The sequence below is a fragment of the Hippopotamus amphibius genome, chromosome 2, assembly GCF_030028045.1.
Source record: "Hippopotamus amphibius kiboko isolate mHipAmp2 chromosome 2, mHipAmp2.hap2, whole genome shotgun sequence".
Classification (NCBI taxonomy): domain Eukaryota; kingdom Metazoa; phylum Chordata; class Mammalia; order Artiodactyla; family Hippopotamidae; genus Hippopotamus; species Hippopotamus amphibius.
Window position 1 is genome coordinate 106,533,952 of NC_080187.1, and position 14,157 is coordinate 106,548,108.

The 14,157-nt window shown below is 39.4% G+C and overlaps 1 protein-coding gene across 1 annotated transcript; it reads left to right on the forward strand.

Annotated features, from left to right (window-relative positions):
- Positions 1-1,817: 1,817 nt before the first annotated feature.
- LOC130844410 (chromobox protein homolog 3-like) lies at positions 1,818-2,393 on the forward strand. Its single transcript, XM_057720667.1, has one exon. The coding sequence runs from the start codon at positions 1,818-1,820 to the stop codon at positions 2,391-2,393; it is 576 nt and encodes a 191-aa protein (XP_057576650.1).
- Positions 2,394-14,157: the final 11,764 nt, after the last annotated feature.

A 14,157-nucleotide genomic window follows, 5' to 3' on the forward strand; every position in this document is an offset into this window, starting at 1 on the left:
ATTCTGTACCACTGGACCAACAGAGAGGTCCCAGGTTTTCCTAATAAAGGCAAAAATGTGTATAAAAATACAATGTTGCCCCTATTTGCAAAGTTAAATATTGCATCACAAACCAATATAAATGGTTACATACAGAGAGGAAGAGAAAGTAGAAAGGAGGAGACAGAGATGGCTGCAAGGCTTCTCTGACCACTCTGTGCTTATAGTTTTGATTTGAAGTCATATATATGTTCTACATACTAAAAATGACTAATAACTTAAGGAGAATCTCTAAATTTTGAGAACAGAAAGGAATATTCCTAACTCATATCAAGTTGATGACATAACTTCTAATATTTTGATTGTACAACTTTAGTCGAATAACCTAAGGGCTAATAAAGCAGCAGAACTGCAAAGATATATTAAACTTCATTCAATAGCCTTCTTAGAACTAATTTATATGTAATAGGATAAAGAAAATGAGTAATTTTGCTAATACTACTAGGAACCAAAATTTTCCATGTAAAAAGAAAAGTGTTACAAGCATAAAATCAAAAACTTTAAGTAAAAGCGAGATAGTGGTAAATTAGACATGGAAATATCAGTATTGATTCTTAAATTTTTTGAAAAATACATATTTTCAATAATCAAATATTATTGATGATTTTTTAAATTCTTATACTTATCTGCATTGTCCAAATTCCCGTCAAAGAACAAATATACTTAATCATAAATGATAAGTATAAAAGAATAGTATTTGCTGAAAAAGAACCTGAACAGTGTACACTGTATTCAGAACAAGCCTGAAAGCGATGACAACACAAAGGCCATGAGCACTACTAGTCCCCAAATTCTAGCCTCTTAATACTATTTCCCATTAAAAGCAACCAGGGCTAAACACAAAAGACCCCAAGTAGCCAAAACAATCTTGACAAAGAAGCACAAAGCTGAAGGCATCACACTCCATGCCTTTGAACTATACTACAAAGCTACAGTAATCAAAACAGCATGGAACTGGCACAAAAACAGACACACAGATCAATGGAACAGGATATAGATGCCAGAAAAAAAAAAAATCCACACTTATTTGGGCAATTAATCTACAACAAAGGAGCCAAGAATACACAATGGGGAAAACTCTCTTCAATAAATGGTGCTGGGAAAACTGGACAGCTACACACAAAAGAATCAAACTGGATGACTTCTCACATGAAACACATACAAAAAACATAAATTCAAAATGGTTTAAGGACTTAAACGTAAGACCTGAAACCATAAAATTCCTAGAAGAAAACATAGGCAGTATACAATTTGACATCAGTCTTAGTAATATTTTTCTGGATATATCTCCTCAGGCAAGGGAAACAAAAGTGAGAATAAATGGGATTACATATGGGACTACATCAAACTGAAAAGCTTTTGCACAGGTTTTTGAAAAGGCTGGCCTCTGAATGGGAGAAGATATTTGCAAATGATATATCTGATAAGGGGCTAATATCCAAAATATGTAAAGAACTCATACCAGTCAACATCAAACAAACAACCAAATTAAAAAATGGGCAGAGAATCTGAATAGACATTTTTCCAAAGAAGTTATACAGATGGCAAAGAGGCGCATAAAAAGATGCTCAACATTGCTAATCATTAGAGAAATGCAAATCATCTCACACCTGTTAGAATGGCTATCATCAAAAAGACAACAGCCCCACCCCCTAGGATGTGGCTGGAGCTTGAGGCACGCAGGGCCGGAGACGCTGCAGACCCGGAGATGCTGTAGACCCCGGACCCAGAGCAGCTCGGAAGCACTGAATGATAGCTCTTCAAGTCTGCAATAAAAAATGGCCTCCAATAAAACTACATTGCAAAAAATGGGAAAGAAACAGAATGGAAAGAGTGAAAAAGTTGAAGAGGCAGAACCTGAAGAATTTGTAGTAGAAAAAGTACTGGACCGATGTGTGGTGAATGGGAAGGTGGAGTATTTCCTGAAGTGGAAGGGATTTACAGATGCAGACAATACTTGGGAACCTGAAGAAAATTTAGATTGCCCAGAGTTAATTGAAGCATTTCTTAATTCTCAAAAAGCTGGTAAAGAAAAAGATGGAACAAAAAGAAAATCTTTATCTGACAGTGAATCTGATGATAGCAAATCAAAGAAGAAAAGAGTTGCTGCTGATAAACCAAGAGGTTCTGCCAGAGGTCTTGATCCAGAACGAATCATTGGTGCCACAGACAGCAGTGGAGAATTAATGTTTCTCATGAAATGGAAGGATTCAGATGAGGCGGACTTCGTGCTGCCCAAAGAGGCAAATATGAAGTGTCCTCAAGTTGTAATTGCTTTTTATGAAGAGAGACTAACTTGGCATTCTTGTCCAGAAGATGAAGCTCACAGAGTGTTTGCATTGCTTTTTATATAAATTTATATATATATAAATTTGTGTCTTGGTTTTTTGATTTATTAGTGTGAAGAAATAACTACATTCTAATGAAAATCAAGTTTGATATGTTCTTTTGAAATAGTATTGGGGAAGTTGTTGGGTTTTTGTTTTGTTTTTTGCACATGTAGCAATGGTTACATTGACCAAATAAAAGCTTTCTGTTGTTGCTTCCTTTAGCAGAAAAGAACATTTGATACCACGGTATGTTATTTCCTCTGCACTAGAGAACAGCTTTTCTAAATGTTGGGGGAGGTCTCCGTAGTCATTAATCAATCAGAATTTAGAATTTGCTTTTAACTCATATATGCCTAAGGACCATTCTGGGTTTTTCAATGTGTATACATAAAATATATATGTAAATGGTTTGGGGTTTGTTGTTGTTGTTTAAATACATTTACCAAAACAAAAACAGCTTTTCACAACCATGAATAAGCCCATGTTTCTGGGATTCCATCATTTTGAGCAGTATGAGAAATCACTTCAACTTAAAATGAAAATTTTAAGTCTTAACCTTTCAAATTAAATAATTTTGTAATTAAGTAGACAAATTAATGTAAACAATTTAAATTGGATAATTTTTTAAAGCAGTCCTATCAGAATCTGCATCTATATCTACAGTCATATAAATGTACTTTTATATGCAAAACCCCTAAAAGGAAAATTTTATCACTATCCACAACCTCCCCACCCAAATGAAAAAACTAGAAAATATCTGGTATGTTGTAATTAGCCAAGCAAGACTTAGTTAAACGGACATTTAAAGGTTCCTTTTGGTGAACCATTCTTTTATAAGAAGTTGAAATCCCTGTGCTATATTTACTGAAAGGCTGTGATACATGTAATGTCTCAGACTTGTTCATGGAAACCTAATCAGATGGTTAGAGATGTTGGCAATTTAGGATCTGCAGGAATAAATGCGTAAAACTTTTCTAATCTAAACTTGATCTGCACCTTTTTTTCAAACTTTACCCCAACCCATTTGTTACATGTATGCTCCGTCTTCTCAGTATTTGGGGTTACTGGTTCAGCAGAAGGCAGGAAAAACAATAACTTTGTAGTAATCAGAATGTTATTCAACTGTATATTGTTTACTTCATTGTAAATACTGGTGAACAGTGGTCAATAAATAGTTTTATATTCGTTAAAAAAAGAAGAAAATAAAAAGACAACAAATAACAAGTGTTGGAGAGGATGTGGAGAAACACTTGTACAACATTGGTGGGAACGTTCCAAAGAAGACATACGGATGGCCAGGAGACACATGAAAAGCTGCTCAACGTCACTAATTATTAGAGAAATGTAAATCAAAACAACAATGAGGTATCACCTCACACCAGTTAGAATGGGCATCATCAGAAAATCTACAAACAGTCAATGCTGGAGGGGGTGTGGAGAAAAGGGAACCCTCTTGCACTGTTGGTGGGAATGTAAATCGATACAGCCACTATGGAGAACAGTATGGAGGTTCCTTGCAAAACTAAAAATAGAGTTACCATATGACCCAGCAATCCCACTGCTTAGCATATGCCCAGAGAACACCATAATCCAAAAGACACATGCACCTCAGTGTTCATTGCAGCACTGTTTACAATAGCCAGGACATGGAAGCAACCTAAATGTCCATCAATAGATGAATGGATAAAGAAGTTGTGGTACATTTATACAATGGAATATTACTCAGCTGTAAAAAGGAATGAAATTGGACATTTGTAGAGTCATGGATGGACCTAGAGACTGTCATACAGAGTGAAGTGAGTCAGAAAGAGAAAAACAAACATCGTATATTAATACATATATGGGGAATATAGAAAAATGGCACAAATCAACTGGTTTGCAAAGCAGAAATAGAGACATAGATGTAGAGAACAGACATATGGACACCAAGTGGGAAAAGTGAGGAGGGTTAGGGGGAGAATGAATTGGGAAATTGGGATTGCCATATATACATTACTAATAAGAAAAAACATATCAAATTGTACACTTTAAATATATGCAGTTTATTATATGTCAATTGTATCTCAATAAAACTTCTTAAAGAAAAAAAAATTGGTGGGAACATAAATTGGCCAGCTACTATGGAAAACAGTATGAAGATTCCCCAAAGAGTTAAAAATAGAACTACCAGACAATTCAGTAATTCTACTGGTGGGTATTTATCCAAAGAAAACAAAACACTAATTCAAAAAGATACATGTACCCTTATGTTCATTGCAGCACTATTTACAACAGCCAAGATATGGAAGCAACCTAAATGCCCATCAATGGATGAATGAATAAGAAGATGTGGCATATATATACAATGGACTATTACTCAGCCATTTAAAAAAAATGAAACCTTGCCATTTGCAACAACATGGATGAACCTAGAGGGTATTATGCCAGGTGAAATAAATCAGACAGGGAAAGACAAATACTGTATGATGATACTCATATGTGGAATCTAAAAAATAATACAAATGCAGAATACAATAATATGCGAAAGAAAAATAGATTCCCAGATATACAGAACAAACTAGTAGTTATTAAAAGGGAGAGGAAGTGGCATGGTCCTACATCCCTCCCATAGGGACCACTGTGATTACAGGGCACCCACTCAGATAATCCAGGATGGGGTGCCCACCTCAAGATTATTAACTTAGTCACACCCACAAAGTCCCCTTTAGCCATGCAAGGTAATGTTTTTACAGGTTCCACGGATTAGAACATGGACATCTTTAGGGGACCACTATTCTGTCCACAATAATGATACTCGGCACAAAGAGAAAGAGGGAAGAAATCCTTCACTGAGGCATCAACTCCTTAGTCTCAACGTTGGCAATTAAAGAAAAATAAATAAATTGCAATTTCCTTGTAAACTATGTTTCAGAGTAACTAAATATCTCTAGTTGAGGAAGTAAACTTCTTCAACACAGAATTATTCCACCAAACAATGGAAAGAAATGATAAAACTAGAAAAATCACTGTTTCACAGTCTCTACTGTAATCCTTCTTTCAAGCAACAGGCAAAAATGGAGGAAACCGTTGGTTGGAAGGCGAATGGGGATTTCACAATGGGAGGAAAAAGCTGCCACCAGCTCAATTCAATGATTGCAGAGTCACCAAAATCAGAACATTCAAACACTATGTGCTAGATGTGAGTCCATGTGAAGTATTAATGCATCAAAAGGGAAACCTAAGTCTAATCAGATGTTTAGAACTAACTTCCAGTGCAAGAAATTTGAAGAAGTTAAATTATATTATAAGTAAATAAACATATAAATCCAAAAGGTAGAGCCTTTTACAGTACAAACTAACCCACTGTTTTAGCACACCAGTAACGTGAAAAAGAAAGAGGCAAAGGAGTGGTGGACTGTTCCCTATTGAAGAGATTTAACAGACATAATAATCAAAGGTGATGTGTAAAATCTATTTGGATGCTACATAAAGGCTGTACTATTTGTAAATAAGTTCATTTGTATCATTTTTTTTTTTTTTAGATTCCACATATAACACAGGGAACTCTGCTCTAAATTCTGTAACAACCTAATTGGGAAAAGAATTTGAAAAAGAATAGATACATGTATAGGTATAACTGAATCACTTTGTTGTACACCTGAAACTAACACAACATTGTTAATCAGTTATACTCCAATATAAAATAAAAAGTTTTAAAAAATCATTTAAAAATAAACAAAAATAATTTAAAAAAAGGCTGTACTGTAATTGGGAGACATCATCATTGGGAAAACTTGACTATGGACTGGGTATGAGATAATACCAAATAATACTAATTGTTAGTTTTGAAGATGTGATAATGCATGGTCATAAGGCTAGCTCAGATAATGTTCTTGTCCTTCTTTTTAGAGGTGCATAATAAAATGTGCAAGAGTGAAATGACATGGGCATCCTGAATTTGCTTTAAAATAATTTTGCAAAAGAAAAAAAAATAAAAGAATGAAGTCAAACTATATGTACCAACCTGGGGAAATTGTCCATGATATATTGTTAAACATTAAAAATGCAAAATTACCTACCAAATTCCATGTACATATAGCTATTTTTAGATAGACAGATGAATAATAGCCAGATGATTGATTGATAGATAGATTGATTGATAGATAAGAGATAGGATAGATGAGAGATATAATAGATACATAAATTCATAGATAGATATAGAAATTGGTTTGTAAATACCCCAAAAAATATAGGCAAAATTTAGGACTAATATGTTCAAAAATGTACACAATGACAATCTTTAAAGGTAGAACTGCTTCATAAGAAAGAGGACTTTCCATTATGTGTTTATATAGTTGTTTAAGGTGATGATATAAAGAGTGATTTTTAGTTTGTGGGGTTTTGGGGTGACTGTGGGAAATCAGGGCTTACTTTTTTTAGTGATTTTAGTGGAGAAGGTATGTGAAGATTTGTATATAGAAGACATTATCCAGAGAAAAATTGAAGACTGAGAAGAGGGAAACTCCAAGGAAAGAACCCTGGACTCTGCACACATGTGAGTGAATGAGGAACAAGAGACAGTGAGAGGTGGGCAGTCAGAGAGGCAAGAGGGACGTGAAGGTGAGTGAGAGTGTGAGAAATGGAACAGTGCTAGTAGTACCGAGTGCTGTCCAAGGCTGATGAGGAGAGAGCCCACCAGACACTGAGCACAGCGATGAGGAGGTCATTGGTAACCTTAATGACATTCGTTCCAACAGAGCTGCAAGGCAGGAAGCCAGGCTCAGAGGAGCTAAGGTGCAGGAATTACAAACCCCAAAAACTTTTGCAAAGCAGGATTGATAATGAAATGGAGGCTTAAAAGTAAGAAGCAAGATGGAAACTAGATACGGGGGAAGGGGTCTCAGAGCTCTCACAGTGGAGATGATAATGGCCCTGAAGAATTTCTCTAGGAGGAAAAGGAGGCTCTTGCTGCCCAGGAAACAAGATGGAGTGTCATCCTCTCAGCTACGCAGAAAGGGAAGTGTGAGCTGAGAAGGGGAGGCAGGTGGGGGACAAACCCAGGGAAGCTGCTACGGACAGGACCGTGTCCCCCAAATGCATCCGTTGAAGCCCTGATCCACAACATGGTGCTATTTGGAGGTGGGGCCTTTGCAAAGGAATAGGGTGAGATGAGGTCCTGAGGGTGGGGCCCACATAATAGGATCAGTGCCTTTATAAGAGGAGACACTAGAGAGCTTGTTCTTCCTCATTCCACACACACACCCGGAGGAAAGCCCATGTGAGCACACAGTGGGAGACAGCCATCCACAGGCCAGGAAGAGATCCTTCATCAGAAACCAGCCATGCGGGCTCCCTGTCTCAACTCCCAGCCTCTAGAACTGTGAGGGTAAGCTTCTGTTGTGTAAGCCACCAGTCCACAGTGTTTTGTTATGCCAGCCTAAGTGGCTGAGATACCCCATTTCTTAGAGAGGTAAGGACCTTCTAAGGAATACCCTCGGGGCTGAGTCAGTGCTGAGAGCATCACCCATCACCACCTCCAGCCAACATGAAGAGAAAACAAAAACTTCTAGGAGCTCCCTGGGCCTCTGGCCAAGAGTGAGGTTTTACTCTCCCTTTCCGGTGGAGGTTGGAAGTGAGGACTCTCAAAGAGCCATTCCTAGAGACTGGGGGTGCTGCTAACAGTGGAGAGCAGATCACATCCCCTGGCCAGACACAGTTGTGCAGCAGACTGACTGCTCTGCTTGCTTCCTGCTGCCACACAAGCAGAAGTGGGTTAAAGATGGGAGAGCAGAGAAGAGGTCATTGTGGATGCCCACCTCACAGGCAGGAGTGTGTGTATTTCTACTGAGTTAAGAGGACACCCAGGAAGCTACTAGGCCTGCACATCTGCCTTTACTCCCCTCCTTTTCTCTCCAGGAGGGACCCCTCCCAGCAACAGCCCGTGAAGCATACTCAGTGGGGAGGTTCAACGTTATCTCTCATTGCCCACCTTGAATAAAACCTCACAGTCCATTTAGGGAGGGAAAACAGCACTGGCTGCAAGTTTCCTCCTCAATCTCTCCTTACTCTCCCTGGAATCTGGACAGTCTCCAAAAGCAGAGGTCTCTCATGTTAACTTGAGGAATTCAGAAGACGCAACTCCTAGGAAGAGGGTGAAGGGTGGAAGATTGGGCCTTTCTGGTGGCATCGGCAGGTACAGCATGAAGAGGCTGCCCATCCAGGTAAGAGGTCCTACCTGCTGCCCATCATTCTTTAAAGGACTTAGACCCTGTCCCACTCAGAACTCCTGACCTCTTCCCCAGGTTGTGCCCACTGTTTTTAAATAGAGTTTTTTCTTTTGGGGAGTTTTTTATCTGCACTCTGGCTGTAGAATTTATTTTTAATTAACTTTTAGAAAAGACAAATACATCATTTTTTGACATGATCTCTTTGCTTTTCTGGGTTTTTTGGGGGGTTTTTTTGTTTGTTTTGGTTTGGTTTGGTTTGGTTTGGTTTGGTTTTAAGCTCTTTATTGGAATTTAATTGCTTTATACTATTGTGCCAGTTTGTGCTGTACAGCAAAGTGAATCAGCTATATTTATACATATATCCCCATATCCCCTCCCTCCCATGAATCCTTCCCACCCTCCCTATCCCAGTCCTTTAAGTCATCATCCATCATCAACTTCTTATCATTCGGGTGTAGTGAGGCCAACAGATCAGGAAACGACTGCCACTGAAAAGAGAGTTTGTTATACTCACAGCTCCCAAGAGAAGGGGGCTCATAACACCACAGGAGGCCACCTGCGTCAGTCACAAGGCAGAGGAAGACGGGAAACTGGGCCCGGAGCCTTTTGTGTGGTTTCCACACGGAGAAACAGGGAGGCAGGAGAAGCAGGCTGTGGACCAGTAAGTCTGAAAACTTCACTGGGCCCTGGGGAGTAGGGTCTGTCCTTGGCTGTCTGGCACTTGGCCTGGGGTGATTAGGGCAGGTGGGTGTGGCCCAGAGGATGAGAGCCTGATGGAGGAGGTGGCTGGGGATGGGGGTGGTGTTGGTCTCTGGACCAAGTTGGTCTGCATTTGAAAGGCAGGCACACTCTGGGGCTAGCTGTTTATGATCCTTAGGAACTGGATAACACTGGGAGGGACTGGCCCTCCAGGGTCAGCAAGGTTCCACAATGTCAAAGCATCAGAGTACAGAAAATAAAAGACATGGTTAATACCCCAAATTGGAGTAATGCTGATCTCCTCCCTGCGTCCCCACTGCTCCGCCAGGACAGCTTGGAATAATGCTCACATGTTCAAGTTTGGGCTTTGGTACCCAATCCTCAGAAAACCATATTTCCACCCCGGGGTAGGATGGGGCTCTGCTGTCAATTGTTATGATTTACACACAGGGGTCACCTGCATCCCTCTATCATTCTAGGACTAATGAAATCCAAATTCCCTCTCTCTCTGCCACTCTCCCACCTAGAGCCCAAGCAGTCTCAGAGGAACGGAGCTGGTGCACAACCTGTCCTGTGCCGATTCTAGTGGGACTTGGGGGAAGCCTTTGTCTCAGGACACCTATTCCCCGGATTTGTCCCAGTCCCAGGCACTTAAGGTACTGGGCTTCCATCTAGTTCTTTATCCCTGGCGTGTGCTCTGAACCATGGAATTAGATTCCCCTCTTTCCAAGGTTCTAAGATTCCCTCGCCTGATCACTGGCTCAGGCTACCAGTAGAATACCTCACTCTGCATCCCAGAGGCCTGGAAAGCTCTCTTAGGACTTTCAGGAGTTTGGAGAGCTCCTCTTTCAGATGCCAGGGCCTCAGCAGGCAGCATAATCAAGTTTCAGTTTAAGAAGTGCATCCCTGGACCACAAAGCTGGCCTTTGTCTCACCTTCTTGCCTTTGTCTGACCAGCTTCGATAACTAGAATGGCATTAAATCTCAGGTCAAGGGTAAATGGAGAATTTCCTGGCCCATACTTGGTGTGAATGGCACTGATGTGTACTTTCTTAATCTAGAGTCTCCGAGAGCAAAAACCTTTGCACTAACATCTCCTGTCTCCTTGTTGCACACTTTGGAAGTGCCCTGCACCACCCCAGCACTCTGCTCATCCTGGTCAATAATTCATAGGCATTTGGTCACTGTTACTTAAGGACTGGTCACGCTGAGAACACCAGTGACCACAAAAGCTGGATGTCCTGACAACCTCTGGTGTTTCTCACACTCTGACACCTGCCATTCTACAAACACCTCTTTATTGCTAACCAGTGTCCAAAGGCAGCCTTTCGTTATGCTGGAGAAGAATTCCAGAAAAGAGCCTGACATTTACATAATCGTTTCTTTCTGGGAAATGTCCACATGGCAGTCAGCTTCTTTTAACAGTAAAAACATCACCCCCACAGATCCTCACTCATTCCACAAATTATCATCTGCAAAAACCCTTTGCCTCTAATGTTGAACAATCCTTCCTCTTTTGAAATGTCTTAAAATTGCTCATTTGTTCCCTGGAAGCCAACCAAGGATGACCAAATGTACCCAAAAATTTACAATTACAATTAGAAGGTCTTCTCTGATTCCACAAACCTCACCTCAGAAGGCTTGCCAACTGACACTCTCAGAATTTCCCCTTTTAACCATAAAAATACTCTCCTTTCTAACACCCTTGAACCCTGCTGAAACAAAAGTGACAGAAGATGGTTCCCTCGCCACAAGTTTATGAATAAACAACCTTTATCCATTTTGTCTTGGGCTTAGCTATGTCTTTGACACTTCATTTATAAGGGGCTTAATTTTCTCAAAAGTGTGTCACAGCCTTGGCACAAACACAAGTTGATACCGTAACTGCTCAGCTGTTCCCTAGAGATCATTTGAGGAGCCTAATGTAAGTTCAAATCTGATGCTCAACTTAATAATACTCTAGTGGTTGATGGAGAAGGAGCTTCACAGGATGGCACCTAAGATCTGTTGTTCTCTGGATCCAAGCTCTAATGTCTCCCATTCAAACTCTGTGCTTAATCTGCTGTCCAACAAAATGGGATCAATTCCATCGAGATTTCAAAGCACTCATCCTTCATGTCCCTCTTCCTTCATCTTTCAGGGGAAGAATGTTAGAAGGTTGTGGGAATAAATCTCATAGGAGCTTGGATTTGTGGGAGAAAAACAACAGAATTAGGCATTTATGGTCCTTGGACATGTCTTCATAATAAATAACCACAAAGTACTATAGAGAACCACCTCCTGAGGATTTGCCTGACAGCATCCTGCTATTGAGGGCCACTTTTGGAGCAAGCCAGAAGAGATTTCTCACAATGAGGAAGTGAATAAATTCAGTGAATAAACTTGCCCATTTAAGTAGCCTATAGCCTTCTTCCTGCAAGAGAAAAGGTATTCTTCTTAAGGCTGCTACACACATGTGGTCACATACTCTCACCCCTTTCTACGCTCTCCTATATAAATCATGGCAGAGGCTAATCTGCAGTAATAATATCTTTAAGAAATACAAAAGACAATAGCATTCATCTTTCTCTCATGTAATAATTCAGCCAGTCTGGGCCAGTAGCTCTGCTCCATGAGTCCTTATGGGACCTGAGTTCTTCCATACTGTTGCTCTGAGACACTCTTAAGAGTTGTCCTCTGTAGGGTTGAAGTGGGTCACAGCCACTTCCATTCCCAAATCAGAGGAAAGGTAAAGAAAGAAATCCAGAGCCAGCTATTTTCTCTTAAGAAAGCACAGTAAAGTTTACATGTATTTATTCATATTTCATTGGCAAGAATTCAGTCACCAAGTGACATCTAGCTTCAAATAAGGCCAGGTGATAAAATTTCTAGGTGGGAAACCATGGAAGGAAAGAACAGAATCGGAGTGAAAGCCAGGCACTTGCCATGTCTGTTTCTCTGGCCACCTAAATTCTGTAAGTACCCTCGTTCTACAGAGAACATCTCCCCTCGGACACAGCCCAGGATCCCACTGCACATCCAGCTTAAACTCCAGACCCTCCAAGTGATGCATAGTCTAGGGACATACAGACTAAAAGAAAATGACCTGCTCTCCACAAACTCACAAATGGTGGAACAGGATCAGAAAAACCACAGTAAAACTCCCATTCAGAAAGTGAAAGATTAAACACACAGAAGTCACAGCTCCATAGTGTAAACGTGGAAATGGGCAAAAAAGATTACTGGGTGTTCTTTCAATGGAAGAGGTCCAGTGGGCCCTCATGCAATCATCAGATTCTGTAAGCCTGTGCATCTTAGATTGCCTTTGAGTAGGCTTCTAACAACTCTATAGGGATAGAACTTAAATTATATGAAGCTGATAAGAATACAAATGTTACAAAGTCACAACAAAAAAAGAAAACTACAAGTCAATATTTGATGAGCATAGACACAAAAATCCTCAACAAAATATGAACAAAACAAATCCAACAATATATAAAAAGGATCATACACCATGATCAAATAGGATTTATTCCAGGGATACAAGGATGGATGGCTCAATATCCACAAATCAATCAATATGATACACCACATAAACAAAAGAAAGGGTAAAAGTCACAGGATCATCTCAATAGATGCAGAAAAACAATTTGCCAAAATTCGACATCTATTTATGATAAAAACTCTCATCAAAGTTGGTATAAAGGGAATATATCTCAACATAAAAAAGGCCATTTATGACAAACCCCAGTTAACATCATACCCAATGGTGAAAAGCTAAACACTTTTCCTCGAAAATCAGGAACAAGACAAAGATGCCCATTCCTGCCATTTCTATTTAATAAATTATGGGAAGCCCTAGTCACAGCATAAGGAAAAGAAATAAAAGGCATCCAAATTGGAAGGGAAAAGGTAAAATTGTCACTATTTGTAAGTGACATTATATGAGAGTGAGTCAAAAATTATCCGCACTGGCTGTAGAAATCCGCCAGAGTACAGATAATTTTTGACTCACCCTCGTAGTATATGTAGAAAATCCTAGTCTCCACCAAAAAAAAAAACTATTAGACCTAATGAATTCAGAAAAGTGGCAGGATACAAGATTAGTATACAGAAATTTGTTGTACCTCTATACACTAATAATGAACTATCAGAAAGAGGAAACAAGAAAACAACTCCATTTATAATCACATCAAAAAATAAAACACCTAGGAATAAACTCAACTAAGGAGATGAAAGACCTGTGTACTCTGAAAACTATTAGACACTGATGAGAGAAACTGAACATGACAAAAAAAAATGGAGAGACATTCTGTGTTCGTGAATTAGAAGAATTAATATCATTAAAGTGCCCAAACCACCCAAAGCAATCTGCAGATTTAATGCAATCCCTATCAAAATACCCATGATATTTTTCACAGAACTAGGCCAAATAATCCTAAAATGTATATGGAATCACAAATACCCCCAAATTGCCAAAGCAATCTTGAGAGAAAAGAAAGCTCGTGGTATCATGCTCCCTGACTTTACACTATACTACAAAGCTACAGTAATCAAAACAGCATGGTACCAGCACAAAAACAGACACATAGATCAATGGAACAGAATAGAGAGCCCAGAAATAAACCCACACACCTACTCTCAATTTATCCACGACAAAGGAGGCAAGAATATACAATGGAGAAAAGACTGTCTCTTCAACAAGTGGTGCTGGGAAACCCAGACAGCTACATGTAAAAGGATGAAATTAGAACATTCTTTTACACTATATATGAAAATAAACTCTTTAGGTTTAAAGACCTCAGTGTAAGGCCAGAAACCATAAAACTCCTAAAAGGGAACTTGGGCATAACACTCTTTGACATAAGTCTTAGCAATATTTTTTGGATCTACCTCCTTAGGAA

What these genes read in the sequence shown, in the direction of transcription:
- LOC130844410 (XM_057720667.1), top strand. Translation starts at nt 1,818, where the DNA reads ATGGCCTCCAATAAAACTACATTGCAAAAAATGGGAAAGAAACAGAAT.